We start from the raw sequence: 12,547 nt of genomic DNA, 5'->3' as shown, positions 1-12,547 counted from the left end.
TTCTGTTTTATATTCAATCATAGAGTAGCTTTTGTAAAATTTTAAAATTCACAACATTTCCCAGGAATGCAACTTCTTGTTAACTGAAGGAAGATTATACTTTTATTCATTCAGACCTTGACTAAACGCCATTCACCATTTCAGGAAACCATGTCACATACAACAATGTGTGGAATTTGTGTCTCCAGATTCAACCAGCTCTCAACTATCACTGTGATTCTACTTAGGAGCAAACATCTGACTTTATCATATTTCCTAGTGTAGTTGTACCCAAGCATATGCATAATGAGCACACTGACATATTTAATTTACAATGAATATATATTTTATTATAGGATAACTTTCATTATATTTCTCCCTTACTAGGTTAGGTTCGTGTCTTAGTTCATTTGGGTGGCAATAACAAAATACCACAGACTGTGTAACTTATAAACAACAGAAATTTATTTCTCACAGTTCTGGAAGCTGGCTGTCCTAGATCAGGGTGCCAGCATAGTCTGGTGAAGGCCCTTTTCTGGGGTGCAGACTTCTCATCGTGTCCTGGCAATGTGGAGGAGAGGCAGAAATTATCATTCTTGTTTTACAGCTTCTATCTCAAAGTCCTAGTGATAGACTCAGCATTCAAATGCAGATCTGACTCAGAAGCTGGTACTTGAGAAGGACCGCATGCACAGAGATCCAGAGGAGGCCTCCCAGAAATAGATGCATCCCAGAAACCAAAAACACTACGTGGAAGATAAGCTACAGCCCTAGATCCGCAAGGATCTTCCTTTTCAACCTGAGCGAGAGTTGGTACTTTGTTCATTGGAGATTTTAGAATCGTTTCTCCAGTGTCATCACTCCTGGGTAAGAAGCATAGGGCAGGTTGATATTTTCCTGGCAGTAAACACATGTTAAGGGAGATTTGATAGACAGAAATAGGGTGTTTATTTCCAAGGCTTGCCTCCTCTCATATAGCCTGCACCCAGCACCCAGCACCGAGCACACCTGCATGATCAGGTAATTTCCAGACCTCTATCAGGTAATTTCCAGACCTCTATGCCCCAAGTAATGTTGGGGAAGAGAGATGCCCCTGGAGTCTAGCTAGTACTGTTATGTGTCTGCCAAAGGGGTGGCTCAGTGTCTGCCACCCACCTTTAGCTTTCCGAAAGGCAGGGGGACAAGGGGCCACCTCCCTTGAGAAAGTGGAAGCCTGACTGATGCAGGGTCCCAGGGCAGCAGGCATTGCCTTTTCCCCTGGACCCTTTCAGCTGTCTGCTTCGGATTGACAGAGGCATCTGGATGCTAAAAATACCTTAGTGAACAAGTACTCCCTATTCCAACTAAAGCTCAACACCACAGCCATCAGGACTGAGCTTCCTCTTGCAAAAGAGCTTTTCAAGTTTTCCGACCCCATCCCCGAGCCGCAGGAGCCCATGGTCATCTTCCGCTCTGTCAGCTTTGCTGGGTGATGAGTGAGACCCTTCCCACATCACTGTCCTCTTGTCCTTCCCCTCCCTGCCTCCAGGAAAAGGGGCAGAGGGGGAGGTGAGGGCCCAGTGGCCAGGGGGGTGGGGAAGGGGAGGTGGCCTGCCCATTTATAGGCTTGCTCTTTGGGATGCTGAAGGTGCTAAAATAGCAGCGAGGACAAGAGGCTTGGCTCAGTGTTAGGGATCTGCCCCGCTGCCTGAAAGCCTGTGAGATGACAATAGGGAAAATGGAGAACGTGGCGGTCTTCACTTCTGAAGGCAAGGGCAGGGGCCTGAAGGCCACGAAGGAGTTCTGGGCTTCGGACGTCATCTTTGCCGAGCGGGCTTATTCTGCAGTGGTTTTCGACAGGTATGAAATGTGGGGACTTGCCTTCTTTTCTCCTGTTGGTTTGGCTAGTGCCAAACTCTAAAATACTTTGCTCTCAAAATCATCAGGAAAGAGATATAAAACCCATGGGATCATTTGGCACCAAATGGCGTTTCTGTCAGCTATTTGCTGACGTAACTTTTTCTGCAAAGACTCATTGCCAGTGTGGTTTGCTCTGGTCCCTCGGAGGGTTGTAAAAGTGAGCAAGGGCTTTGGGGCACTTCCTTACAACGCCAGTGAACTGGGCTGAGTGGGTGTGCTGGTGTGGTGAGGGTGGAGGGAAAGGAGGGAAGAGCGGGTGTAGTGTTGTGGAAAACACTTTCTCACGGGAGGCTCCTAATCGGGGAGACTTTAAAAAGGAATTGTAGATACATAAGTAACACTGGAACGCATTTATCTTTGAAAAATTAGAATCTCACAAACAAAGCTGGAATCCCTTTTTACCTTTCCCACCCCTAATCCCAGTCCCCTCTATCTTTCCCCAGAGATAATCCCTGTAATGGTTTTAATGTGTTTCCTTCTAATCTAGAATGTTCTTGTATTATAACATACATATATCTGCACTTATCAAAATGTACAGCTGTAGTTTGTCTATTTTTTTTTTTTTTACAGAAATGGTATCATTCTTCAGATGTCATTCTAGAACTTTTTTTCACTGAACATGTTTTTGATACTTATTCTCATGGGAACTATAAGTCTATAGATAATCTTTTAAATCCACAAAGGTCTACGTCTTTTACCCACATGTAGATATCTCCATGTTGACCCATATGCTATCTGGATTAACTGCCGTAAATATTCCACCCTGTAAACATGTGAAACTTTATTTATCCATTCCCCCATTGAAAGACATTTGTGGTTTCCAATTTTTTATAAAAATGAACATTTCTGAGATTAAAACCCTTGCCTATGTCCACTAGTACATGTGTGATGACTCTCCAGGATATATGGCCAGAGGAGGGATTGCTGTGCCCTCAGGTGTGCTGTTACCAGTTTTAACAGGCTCTGCAAAGTGGCTCTGTTAGATTTACATTCCCATTTCCCCACACTCTGTTCACACTTGACCACACACTTTTAAGAGTCTCATCCCCTATTGACAACTAGCGGGGCAACACCTCATACTTTTAAAGTTATACTAAATCTTTATTTTAGCTCTGGCTGGTGTGGCTCAGTTGATTGGGCTTCGGCCTGTACACCGAAAGGTTGCTGGTTTGATTCCTTGTCAGGGCACTTCCTGAGTTATGGGCTTGATCCTCAGTAGGGGGCGTGCAGGAGGCTGCTGATTGATGTTTCACGCTCACATTAATGTTTCTTTCTCTTTCTCCCTCTCCCTTCCTCTCTTTGTAAAAATATTTTTTACATATTTATTTATTTTATTTTTTTAATATATTTTATTGATTTTTTACAGAGAAGAAGGGAGAGGGATAGAGAGTTAGAAACATTGATGGGAGAGAAACATCTATCAGCTGCCTCCTGCACACCTCTCACTGGGGATGTGCCCGCAACCAAGGTACATGCCCTTGACCGGAATCGAACCTGGGACCTTTCAGTCCGCAGGCTGACGCTCTATCCACTGAGCCAAACCGGTTAGGGCTTACATATTTATTTAAAAACGAAAAACAAAAAAACAAAAAACCCACTTACACATTGATTAAACATGACAAACTTCTCTGAACCCAAAGTTGGGGTGACCTGCCTGGCTTTTATGGGGCCTGAATCAGGATGGCCTCTGATAATCTAGGCTTTGAGGTTGGCTCACTGGACTGATCATCCTGAGAATGGACATTGCTTTTCAGACATAATTTGATTACATTTGATTCTGGAGAAATTCATTTTTTCTGCCTACCGAGATTTTCAGGGAAAAGGCAGTGAACATATGGGGCATATGGCTGACCACCATTTGAAGAGTATAAGGGGCTTAGGTGACAGTAGAGCTCTTCAGAGGGAGCTTGTCCTACTTCATTAATTTGTGTGTGTGTGTGTATGTGTTTATCTGTGTGTGTGTATCTGTGTGTGTGTATCTGTGTGTGTGTGTATCTCTGTGTGTGTGTATCTGTGTGTGTGTGTATCTGTGTGTGTGTGTATGTGTGTATCTGTGTGTGTGTATCTCTCTGTGTGTGTGTGTATCTGTGTGTGTATCTGTGTGTGTGTATCTGTGTGTGTGTGTATCTGTGTGTGTGTGTATCTCTCTGTGTGTGTGTATCTGTGTGTGTATCTGTGTGTGTGTGTGTATCTGTGTGTGTGTGTATCTGTGTGTGTATTTGTGTGTGTGTGTGTGTATCTGTGTGTGTGTATCTGTGTGTGTGTATCTGTGTGTGTGTGTGTATCTCTGTGTGTATGTATCTGTGTGTGTGTGTGTGTGTGTGTGTGTGTGTGTGTGTGTGTGTGTTTGTTGGGGATGGAGGTGAGTACAGTGAAGGAGTCAGCTGTATTCAGAATTAGATATAAAAATCTAGAAACACAAAAATTCTGAACAACGATGTTGATGCTGTCATTTTGCCTTCTTTAGCACACCTTCACTGGTGCCTCCAATTCCCCAAAGGAAATATAGACAGTTTCCCTTTCATGAATGTTTGGATTTGAATGAGTTTTCCTTCTTGTATAAAAGTAAAACTTAGGCCCAGCTGGCATGACTCAGTTGAGCATCGACCTATGAACCAGGAAGTCATGGTTTGATTCCTGGTCAAGGGCACATGCCCGGGTTGCTGGCTCGATCCCCAGTGTGGGGCATGCAAGAGGCAGCCGATCAATGATTCTCTCTCATCATTGATGTTTCTATCTCTCCCTCTCTAAAGTAAATAAAAATATATTTTAAAAAATATATCTTTCACATTCTTAACCTTGTTGTTTATTTCCTTCCAGCTTGTTTTATTTATTTTAAAAATTGATTTTTAGAGAGAGTGAAAGGGAGAGGGAGAGAGAGAGACAGAAACATTGATGACCGGCTGCCTCCTGTATGTCCTCCACTGGGGATTGAGCCCGCAACCCAGGCATGTGACTTGACTGGAATCAAACGGGCAACCTCTTGGAGCATGGGACGATGCTCTACCAACTGAGCTACACCTGCTGGCTTCTTCCAGCTTGTTTAAAAAGAGAGGCATCTGTTTTTACTACTCAGCTGGAATCTTATTTTACAAAATATCATGTTTCTTTGTTCATTCAATAATTTAATTATCTTCTGTATCACTAGACACTCTTCACAAGCATAGTATTTAATGGATGGATGCTATCCTCTTTTTTAATGACTGGACAATTAGGCTGTTTACATGTTTTTGTTATTATAAATAACTAATCACTCATTTGAAGTAATAACTACAAAACCAACCTTAGTGGACATCACAGGTAAACTGCTACATAAAATATTATTATTCAATAGTAATAAAAATTAGGATGATTGTGGTAAATAATCTTTAAAATAATTTTTTTAAAATCTAAAAGAGATACTTTTGAAAGGTGTTTTGCCCAAATTTATCAGTGCAAAGGTGAGGGTAGACTCTTTCTTTGGGTATACCTGAGCCAGCCTGGAGAGGTGCACAAGGGTGACTGTGTACATGCGGTCCTCCCTCTCTGTGAGACTTCGCTACTTACTGTAGATGAGAAACCTGACTGAGGAGGTAGGACTGGGTCACCCACAAAAGTCATTCTATAAAAGAGGCCGGCTCGAATCCAGGTGTTAACCTAAAAATAAAAGGCCAAAAGTGAGAGGCAACATGCATCTATTTGAGATTTAAAAAAAAGAAAAGAAAAAAGAATAGCTATTCAGGACACACTGGTTCAGGCAGAAACCCAAATGGTGTTCTGATCAGGAGACAAAAGCAATGGGCATGGATGGGAAATGGAAGGGGAACAATTACATTAATGGAAGGAAGGCATTTTTATTGGTGCAGATAAGCTAACATAGTGACACTAATTCTAAAGAATGTTTGTAATTTTCAGTCTGATAGTCATAATATCTGCTTTCTTGTTATCTCTGCAAACTTTTCTTTGGGATCTAATGTTGCTATAGGCCCAATGCGAAGGCTATTTTGCCCTGTTTCAAAAGATTTTTTAAAAAACAATTTCTTTAAAAAATATATATATATTTTCATTGATTTCAGAGAGGAAGGGAGAGGGAGAGAGAGAGAGAAACATCAATGATGAGAGAAGATCATTGATTGGCTGCCTCCTGCACACCCACTACTGGGGATCGAGCCTGCAATCTGGGCATGTGCCCTGACCAGAAATGGAATTGTGAACTCCTGGTTCATAGGTTGACACCAAACTATTAAACCACACTGGCCGGGTGCATTTATATGATTTATTACACATGTTATTGCAAGCCAGGATTATTTAGTTCATTTTATGTCAAATGGAATGAGAAGATAATCAGTTTTAGTCTTAAGAATGCAGGGAGTTCAGCAAGATTAGATCCTTATCTTTCCTCTGCTTGGTCTTGGAAGGACTCTTCTAGCCTTCTGAAGTAGAACCTCCATCTTTTCCAAACTGTAAAATCAATTAGTTGGTTAGCCCAGTTGACCAACAGACTAAGATTGGGCACTTTTCACAATATTAATAAAATTGAATCATCACTGTCACCATAGTTGTCATTATCTTCAAACAATACCCCAAACCAATAGATACATGGGCAACCTGGAATAGATTCAGAATTGAGCAGGTGAAGGAATTTGAAGCATATTTCAAAGTAACATCAGAGAACTACTCCTAATAGCTATCTACAAATAATGACTGTCACTTGGAAGAAAAAACATTCTGAATTTTCTTTTAATTGATGGAAGGGTGAGAACCAGGCATCTTAAGCAGAAGTTAGAGCAGCCGTGGGCAAACTACGGCCCGTGGGCCGGATCCGGCCCGTTTGAAATGAATAAAACTAAAAAACAAAAAGACCGTACCCTTTTATGTAATGATGTTTACTTTGAATTTATATTAGTTCACACAAACACTCCATCCATGCTTTTGTTCCGGCCCTCCGGTCCAGTTTAAGAACCCATTGTGGCCCTCCAGTCAAAAAGTTTGCCCACCCCTGAGTTAGAGTCATATTTCAGGTGAAAATGGGGTGGGGAGATATGGTGATTGGAAAGCTAGTCAGACCTCAAGCCATTTACTAGTAAGAATTAAATAGATTCTGGACACCCTTACCTTTAGACACACCACCTCACAATATGTCAAAATGTAGTTTTTACTTATAACTTCTGAATGGGTTTTTATAACTTTGCTTTAAAAATTCTTATTAATTTCCATTTTGTATTTTTTGGTTTTGCCTTACATTTTTTTGGAACCATTAAAAAGTATCAGTCCTAAACTTTTCCTGAACTACCTACAAGCTTTTAGTGCCTTGACATTGAGTCTCTATTTGCCTAATGAGTAGAATGAGCACGTTAGTGCTGTCTGGAGATGGAAAGGGCTATTTCCAAGGTTGTGCATTTTCTCGTGACAACTGGCAGAGATGATGTATGCACAGGCTTGGACAATAGACTTGGTCATGTGACTCTTAAGATCTCTTCCAGCCTGGGATTCCATAGGTTGCATGAAATCTTCTATGTGCAAAAAATTCCAGTGCAGCAGGAGAGGCGTGCTAGGCTAAAATAGGAATGGAGCTTGTTCTGATTATTATTTTATTTTATTTTAGCATCAAATACAAGAGATGGCACAGGAATGGTGCTGATGAGCTGTTCTAGGAGCCAAAAATACTATTTGATTATTTTTTTAAACAGTCCCAGGTGTCTTGAATTTAGAGGGTATCTAGCCTACAGATTCCTAACCTGGGTCCATGGATCCTTAGCTAGGGAAACACCTATGATTGGAAGATCAAAGTTTTATGTGGCTATGCATGCGCGTCTTTTATTTTTGTGGAGAAAGTCCATAGCTTTCATCACTTTCAAAATTACTTTCAACAAAGAAGAAGGTTGAGAATCATTGAATTTATTCGATCATCTCTTACAGATGGGGAAACTAAGGCTTAGGAGGTGAGGGGCCTTCCCCAGGTCACACAGGGGTGAGTCATACAGTCTAAGTCTTCACGGGCTTGTCCAGGCATCATCTCTCACTACTCATTCTCCACAAGTGGACCCAGAATTGCCTACTTAATTTTCTTTTATTCTTGTCAGTCCAATTAACAATACTTAATCTTAATAAAAGAAAGAGTACCCATCCATCAATTTCAGAAGGATCAAAATATGGTTCTGAAGGCTGAAAATGGTTAGATCCAGAAACTGATAGGTAAAAAACATAAGAATATACATGTGATAACATAGCAAAAAAAAAAAAGTGTTTATAGTAACAAACCGGTGTATTAGTTTCCCGCTATTGCTATAATAAATTTCCACAAATTTGGAATTTTAGTGGCATGAAAACAAATTTTATTATCTTATAGTTCTGGAGGTCAGAGATCTAAAATGGGTCCACAAGGTTAGGTTTCCTTGAGTTTTCTAGCTTCCACAGGGTGCCTGCTGTGATATTGTGTTGGGGGGTTGTGGGGAGAGTCTTGTGGGACTGAGACCTTAATCTGTGGGACCCGATGCTATCTCTAGGTAGATACTCTAAGAACTGAGCTGAATTGTAAGATGCCCAGCTAGTGTCGGAGTATTGTTTGAATGGTGTAAGAAACCACTCCCACACACATTGGAATTGGTTGCAGAATCAAATCTGCATTCCTGGGCTCTCTTTTCAAAGCCAGCTGGCTTCCCCCCCCCCTCAACCTGCCACCTTCTTATAAGGACTCTTGTAATTACATTAGGCCCATCCCGATGATTCGAGATTATCTCCCCAGCGCGAGGACCTTACTTCTAATCACATCTTCAAAGTCCCTTTTGCCAGATAAGGTAGCATATTCAAAGTGTCCAGTCATTAGGACACTGACATTTTGGGGAGGCTAGCCTGCCTATCGTAGCCAATAATATTAACTTCTTGTTAATCCAATTTATTACAAAAGATATTAAGAAAAAAATAAAGAAGGACCAAGGACAGTGAATTTTTTCTAAAGTTCTTTAGACAAAAATTTCACTAGCTACTGAACGATTCTGTTTAAAGAGTTGAAAATGCCCAGGAGATTATGTACATGTGTATGTGTGTAGAGAACAACAAAGATGAAAACATGGAAAAAAGTAGAATACTTTAAAAAGAAAGTACCATCAGCAGGTTTTTTGGTGAAAATCAGACGAGTTATGAGCTTCTTCAGGGCCAGCGAAGACAGCTGGGCTTTTTAGCCAGTGCAGTTCTTTGTGGGGCTGTGGGAACACTAGGATTAGCCGTGGCATACGCACAAACACTCGCGTGGCCTTTAATCTGGTAACAGCTGGTGGATGGGTGGTAGGGGAGAGATGATGCTATAAATGGAAATAATTTAATAAAGGGGTTGGAGAAATCCCTGAACAGTTAGCTCAGAAAATGAATGAATAACTGTTAAAGTTTTCAGATGATAACATTAAATGTTTGTGCTTGATGATGAGGATAAACACAGTAGATTCAGAGCTATGCCCTTAATTTGGCACTTGTAGCTGTGAAGGTAAGACATGTTGATATGTCACATGACCTGTTATGAACTGTGTTGCTGAATTTTACCAAATAATCCTTAAATGCAGAAGTTTGGGAATAATTTTCTTTAGAACATAGATGAAATCAAATGCCAGCTTGTCCCCATAACATTGTCATCTTCCCTCAGTTGCATCTGAAGATGTGTTCTGAGCAGGAGAAGAGGAGTTTGGCTCTGGCCGATGTTTCTAAATGGTTACAGAATAAGCCTGCATACCAAAGGGCCTTCGGTTCTCCGTCAAGGGCACTACATGGGTTGTGATTTGCTCCCTGACCCTGGTTGTGGCAGGTGTGGGAGGCAACTAGTAGATGTGTCTCTCTCCCCCTCTCTTTTTCCTTTCGTCCTCCTTCCCTTCCTCCCTCCTTTCCTTCCTTACTTCCTTCTATTCACTTTTTTTCTGAAAAAGCAATGAAAGAATATCCTCTGGTGAGGATTAACAATACATAAATAAAGAAGTAAATAAGTAAGTGGGGTTTGGTTGCAGCTGGAGGGTGGGAAATGCATACAGGTTTGAGTACATTGTGGGAACCTCATCATGTGACTTGTGGCAGAGAAAAGTTTAAGGATTCTTATTTCAATAAAAGAGATTTTAAAAATAAATAGGCAACTTCTCAGAACTAAAACAAATAACCCTAAATTTATATAGAACCACAAAAGACCTCTAATAATGAAAACAATCTTGAGGAAAAACAAAATTGGGAATATTATGTTCCCTGATTTCAAACTATACTACAAGGCTATAATAATAAAAAACAGTAAGGTATTGGCACAAAAACAGACACATTGATCAGGAAACATAATAGAGAATTAAACCCTCACTCCTATGGTCAATTAATTTACAAAATAGAAGACAAAACTATACAATGAAGGAATGATAGTGTCTTCAATAAGTTGAAAAAATTGGTCAGATACATGCAAAAAATATGAAACTAGATCACTTTCCTATATCATATACAAGAGTAAACTCAAAATGGATTAAAGACTTAAATTTAAGATGCAAAACCATAAAGTCCTAGAGAAAAACTCTTTGACATTGCTCTGTGTAATGTATTTTTTTGGATATTTCTCCTTGGGCAAGGGTAGCAAAAGCAAAAATGAACAAGTGGGACTACATCAAAATGAAAAGCTTCTGGATTGGCTGGTGTGGTTCAATGGTTGAGCGTTGACCTATGAACCAGGAGGTCACAGTTGGATTCCTGGTCAGGGCATATACCCAGGTTTCAGGCTTGATCCCCAGTAGGGGGTGTGCAGGAGGCAGATGATTGATGATTCTATCTCATCATTGATGTTTTTTTTTCTCTCTCTCTCCCTCACCCTTCCTCTCTCTGAAATCAATAAAAACATTTAAAAAGAAAGCTCTCACCAGTTTTTCTCAGTAGTTAGAGTGTCAGCCTGCAGACTGAAGGGTCTCAGGTTCAATTCCAGTCAAGGGCAGGTACCTTGGTTGCAAATTTTTTTTTAATATATTTTTTATTGATTAAGATATTACATATGTGTCCTTGTCCCCACGTTACCCTCTACCCCCCCACCGCCCCTGCTCATGCCCTCCCCCTCCCCGTTGTCCATGTCCATTGGTTAGGCCTATATGCTTGCATATAAGTCCTTTGGTTGATCTTTCCCCCTTACCCCTACCTTCCCTCCAAGGCCCGACAGTCCAATCAATGCCTCTCCGCTCTGGATCAGTCCTTGTTCATCAGTTTATGTTCCCAGCCCCAGTCAGGGCTTGTGCGTGTCTCCCTCTATTGATGCTTCTCTCTCTCCGTCCCCCCTCCCCCCAATCTCTCTAAAAATCAATGTAGCCTGATCAGCATGGCTCAGTAGTTGAGCATCAAACCATTAAACAGGAGGTCAGGGTTCAATTCTCCGTTAGGGCACATGCCCAGGTTGGGGGCTCAAACCCCAGTATGGGGCATGCAGGAGATAGCCAATCAATGATTCTCTCATCATTGATGTTTCTGTCTCTCCCTCTCCCTTCCACTCTGAAATCAATAAAAATACATATTTAAAAAAAAAACAATGGAAAAAATATCCTCAGGTGAGGATTAACTACAGATAAAAAAAAAAAGAAATAAAAAGCTATGTACAGTGAAGGAAACCATCAGCAAAACAAAAAGACAATCTACTGAACGGAGGAAGATATTTGCCATCGATACAGCTGATAAGGGGTTAATATTCAAGTTATGTAAAGGATTCATACAACTTAACATTAAAAAAACCCAAACAGTTCAATTAAAAAATGGGCAAAAACCTGAATAGACATTTCTCCAAAGAGGACATACAGATGGCCAATAGACATATGAAAAGATGCTCAATTAAAACCACAATGAGAGTCCTAGTTGGGAAGAGATTGGATTCGGCGTGCTTACCAAGTAGTGAGTACTCAGGGTTGGGGGTAGAGGAGCGGAGGTCAGTTTTTCTGGGGTGGTGTGTTCTGTCTGTAGGGGTGTTAATGGAGTGTGTGGGGAGGATCCTGCGAATGTATGATCCCAGCGGTGGGAGCCCTGATGGTTGTGGGGAATAGGGACCAGAACTCAACCTTAGAGGGGCTGGCTGGGGGCTCGGGGGAGTCACTGACATCAAATCAAATCCTTCACCGCTCTAAGGCACCTGGACCCCAGACTGACTGGGAGGCGGGGCTCGGAAGCCCTCAGCGACATGAGGGTGCTGAGACCCCTGCTCCCAAGGAAATAGAGGGTCGGGATCCCTGAGAGTGGACGGGGACATTCCAGTGTGTAGCTGCTGTTTTGGTATGTGTCTTTTTTTTTTTTTTTTAATATATTTTATTGATTTTTCACAGAGAGGAAGGGAGAGAGATAGAGAGTTAGAAACATCGATGAGAGAGAAACATCGATCAGCTGCCTCCTGCACATCTCCCACTAGGGATGTGCCCACAACCAAGGTACATGCCCTTGACCGGAATCGAACCGACGCTCTATCCGCTGAGCCAAACCGGTTTCGGCTGGTATGTGTCTTAAGCACTTGAAAGAGACAGAGGTTCTGAGGCTGCAGGAACTGAGAGGGAGGTGGAAGAGCTGGAAAGGTTCGACAGGGTGATTTGCGTGACCCTGCGCCCGTCACATCAGGGCTCTGAATGTCCTGTGTGTAAAGGGAAGGGGTTAGGCCTGGGAGCCATCCTTGGGAGTAAAGGTGAGGTTGCACCTGAGAGGGATGGTGGTTTTGTAC

At 41.7% G+C, this 12,547-nt stretch overlaps 1 protein-coding gene across 2 annotated transcripts in view; it reads left to right on the top strand.

Annotated features, from left to right (window-relative positions):
* The first annotated feature begins 1,681 nt into the window (after positions 1-1,681).
* SMYD1 (SET and MYND domain containing 1) overlaps positions 1,682-12,547 on the top strand; it is a 40,961-nt gene continuing 30,095 nt past the window's right edge. For both annotated transcript variants that reach the window (XM_036333872.1, XM_036333873.1), the window contains exon 1: positions 1,682-1,818. In XM_036333872.1, coding sequence (XP_036189765.1) covers positions 1,682-1,818 — 137 coding nt within the window. The remainder of the gene's footprint in view (positions 1,819-12,547) is intronic.

The sequence above is a fragment of the Myotis myotis genome, unplaced genomic scaffold, assembly GCF_014108235.1.
Source record: "Myotis myotis isolate mMyoMyo1 unplaced genomic scaffold, mMyoMyo1.p scaffold_m19_p_14, whole genome shotgun sequence".
Classification (NCBI taxonomy): domain Eukaryota; kingdom Metazoa; phylum Chordata; class Mammalia; order Chiroptera; family Vespertilionidae; genus Myotis; species Myotis myotis.
This window is presented reverse-complemented; position numbering and strand designations above follow the sequence as displayed.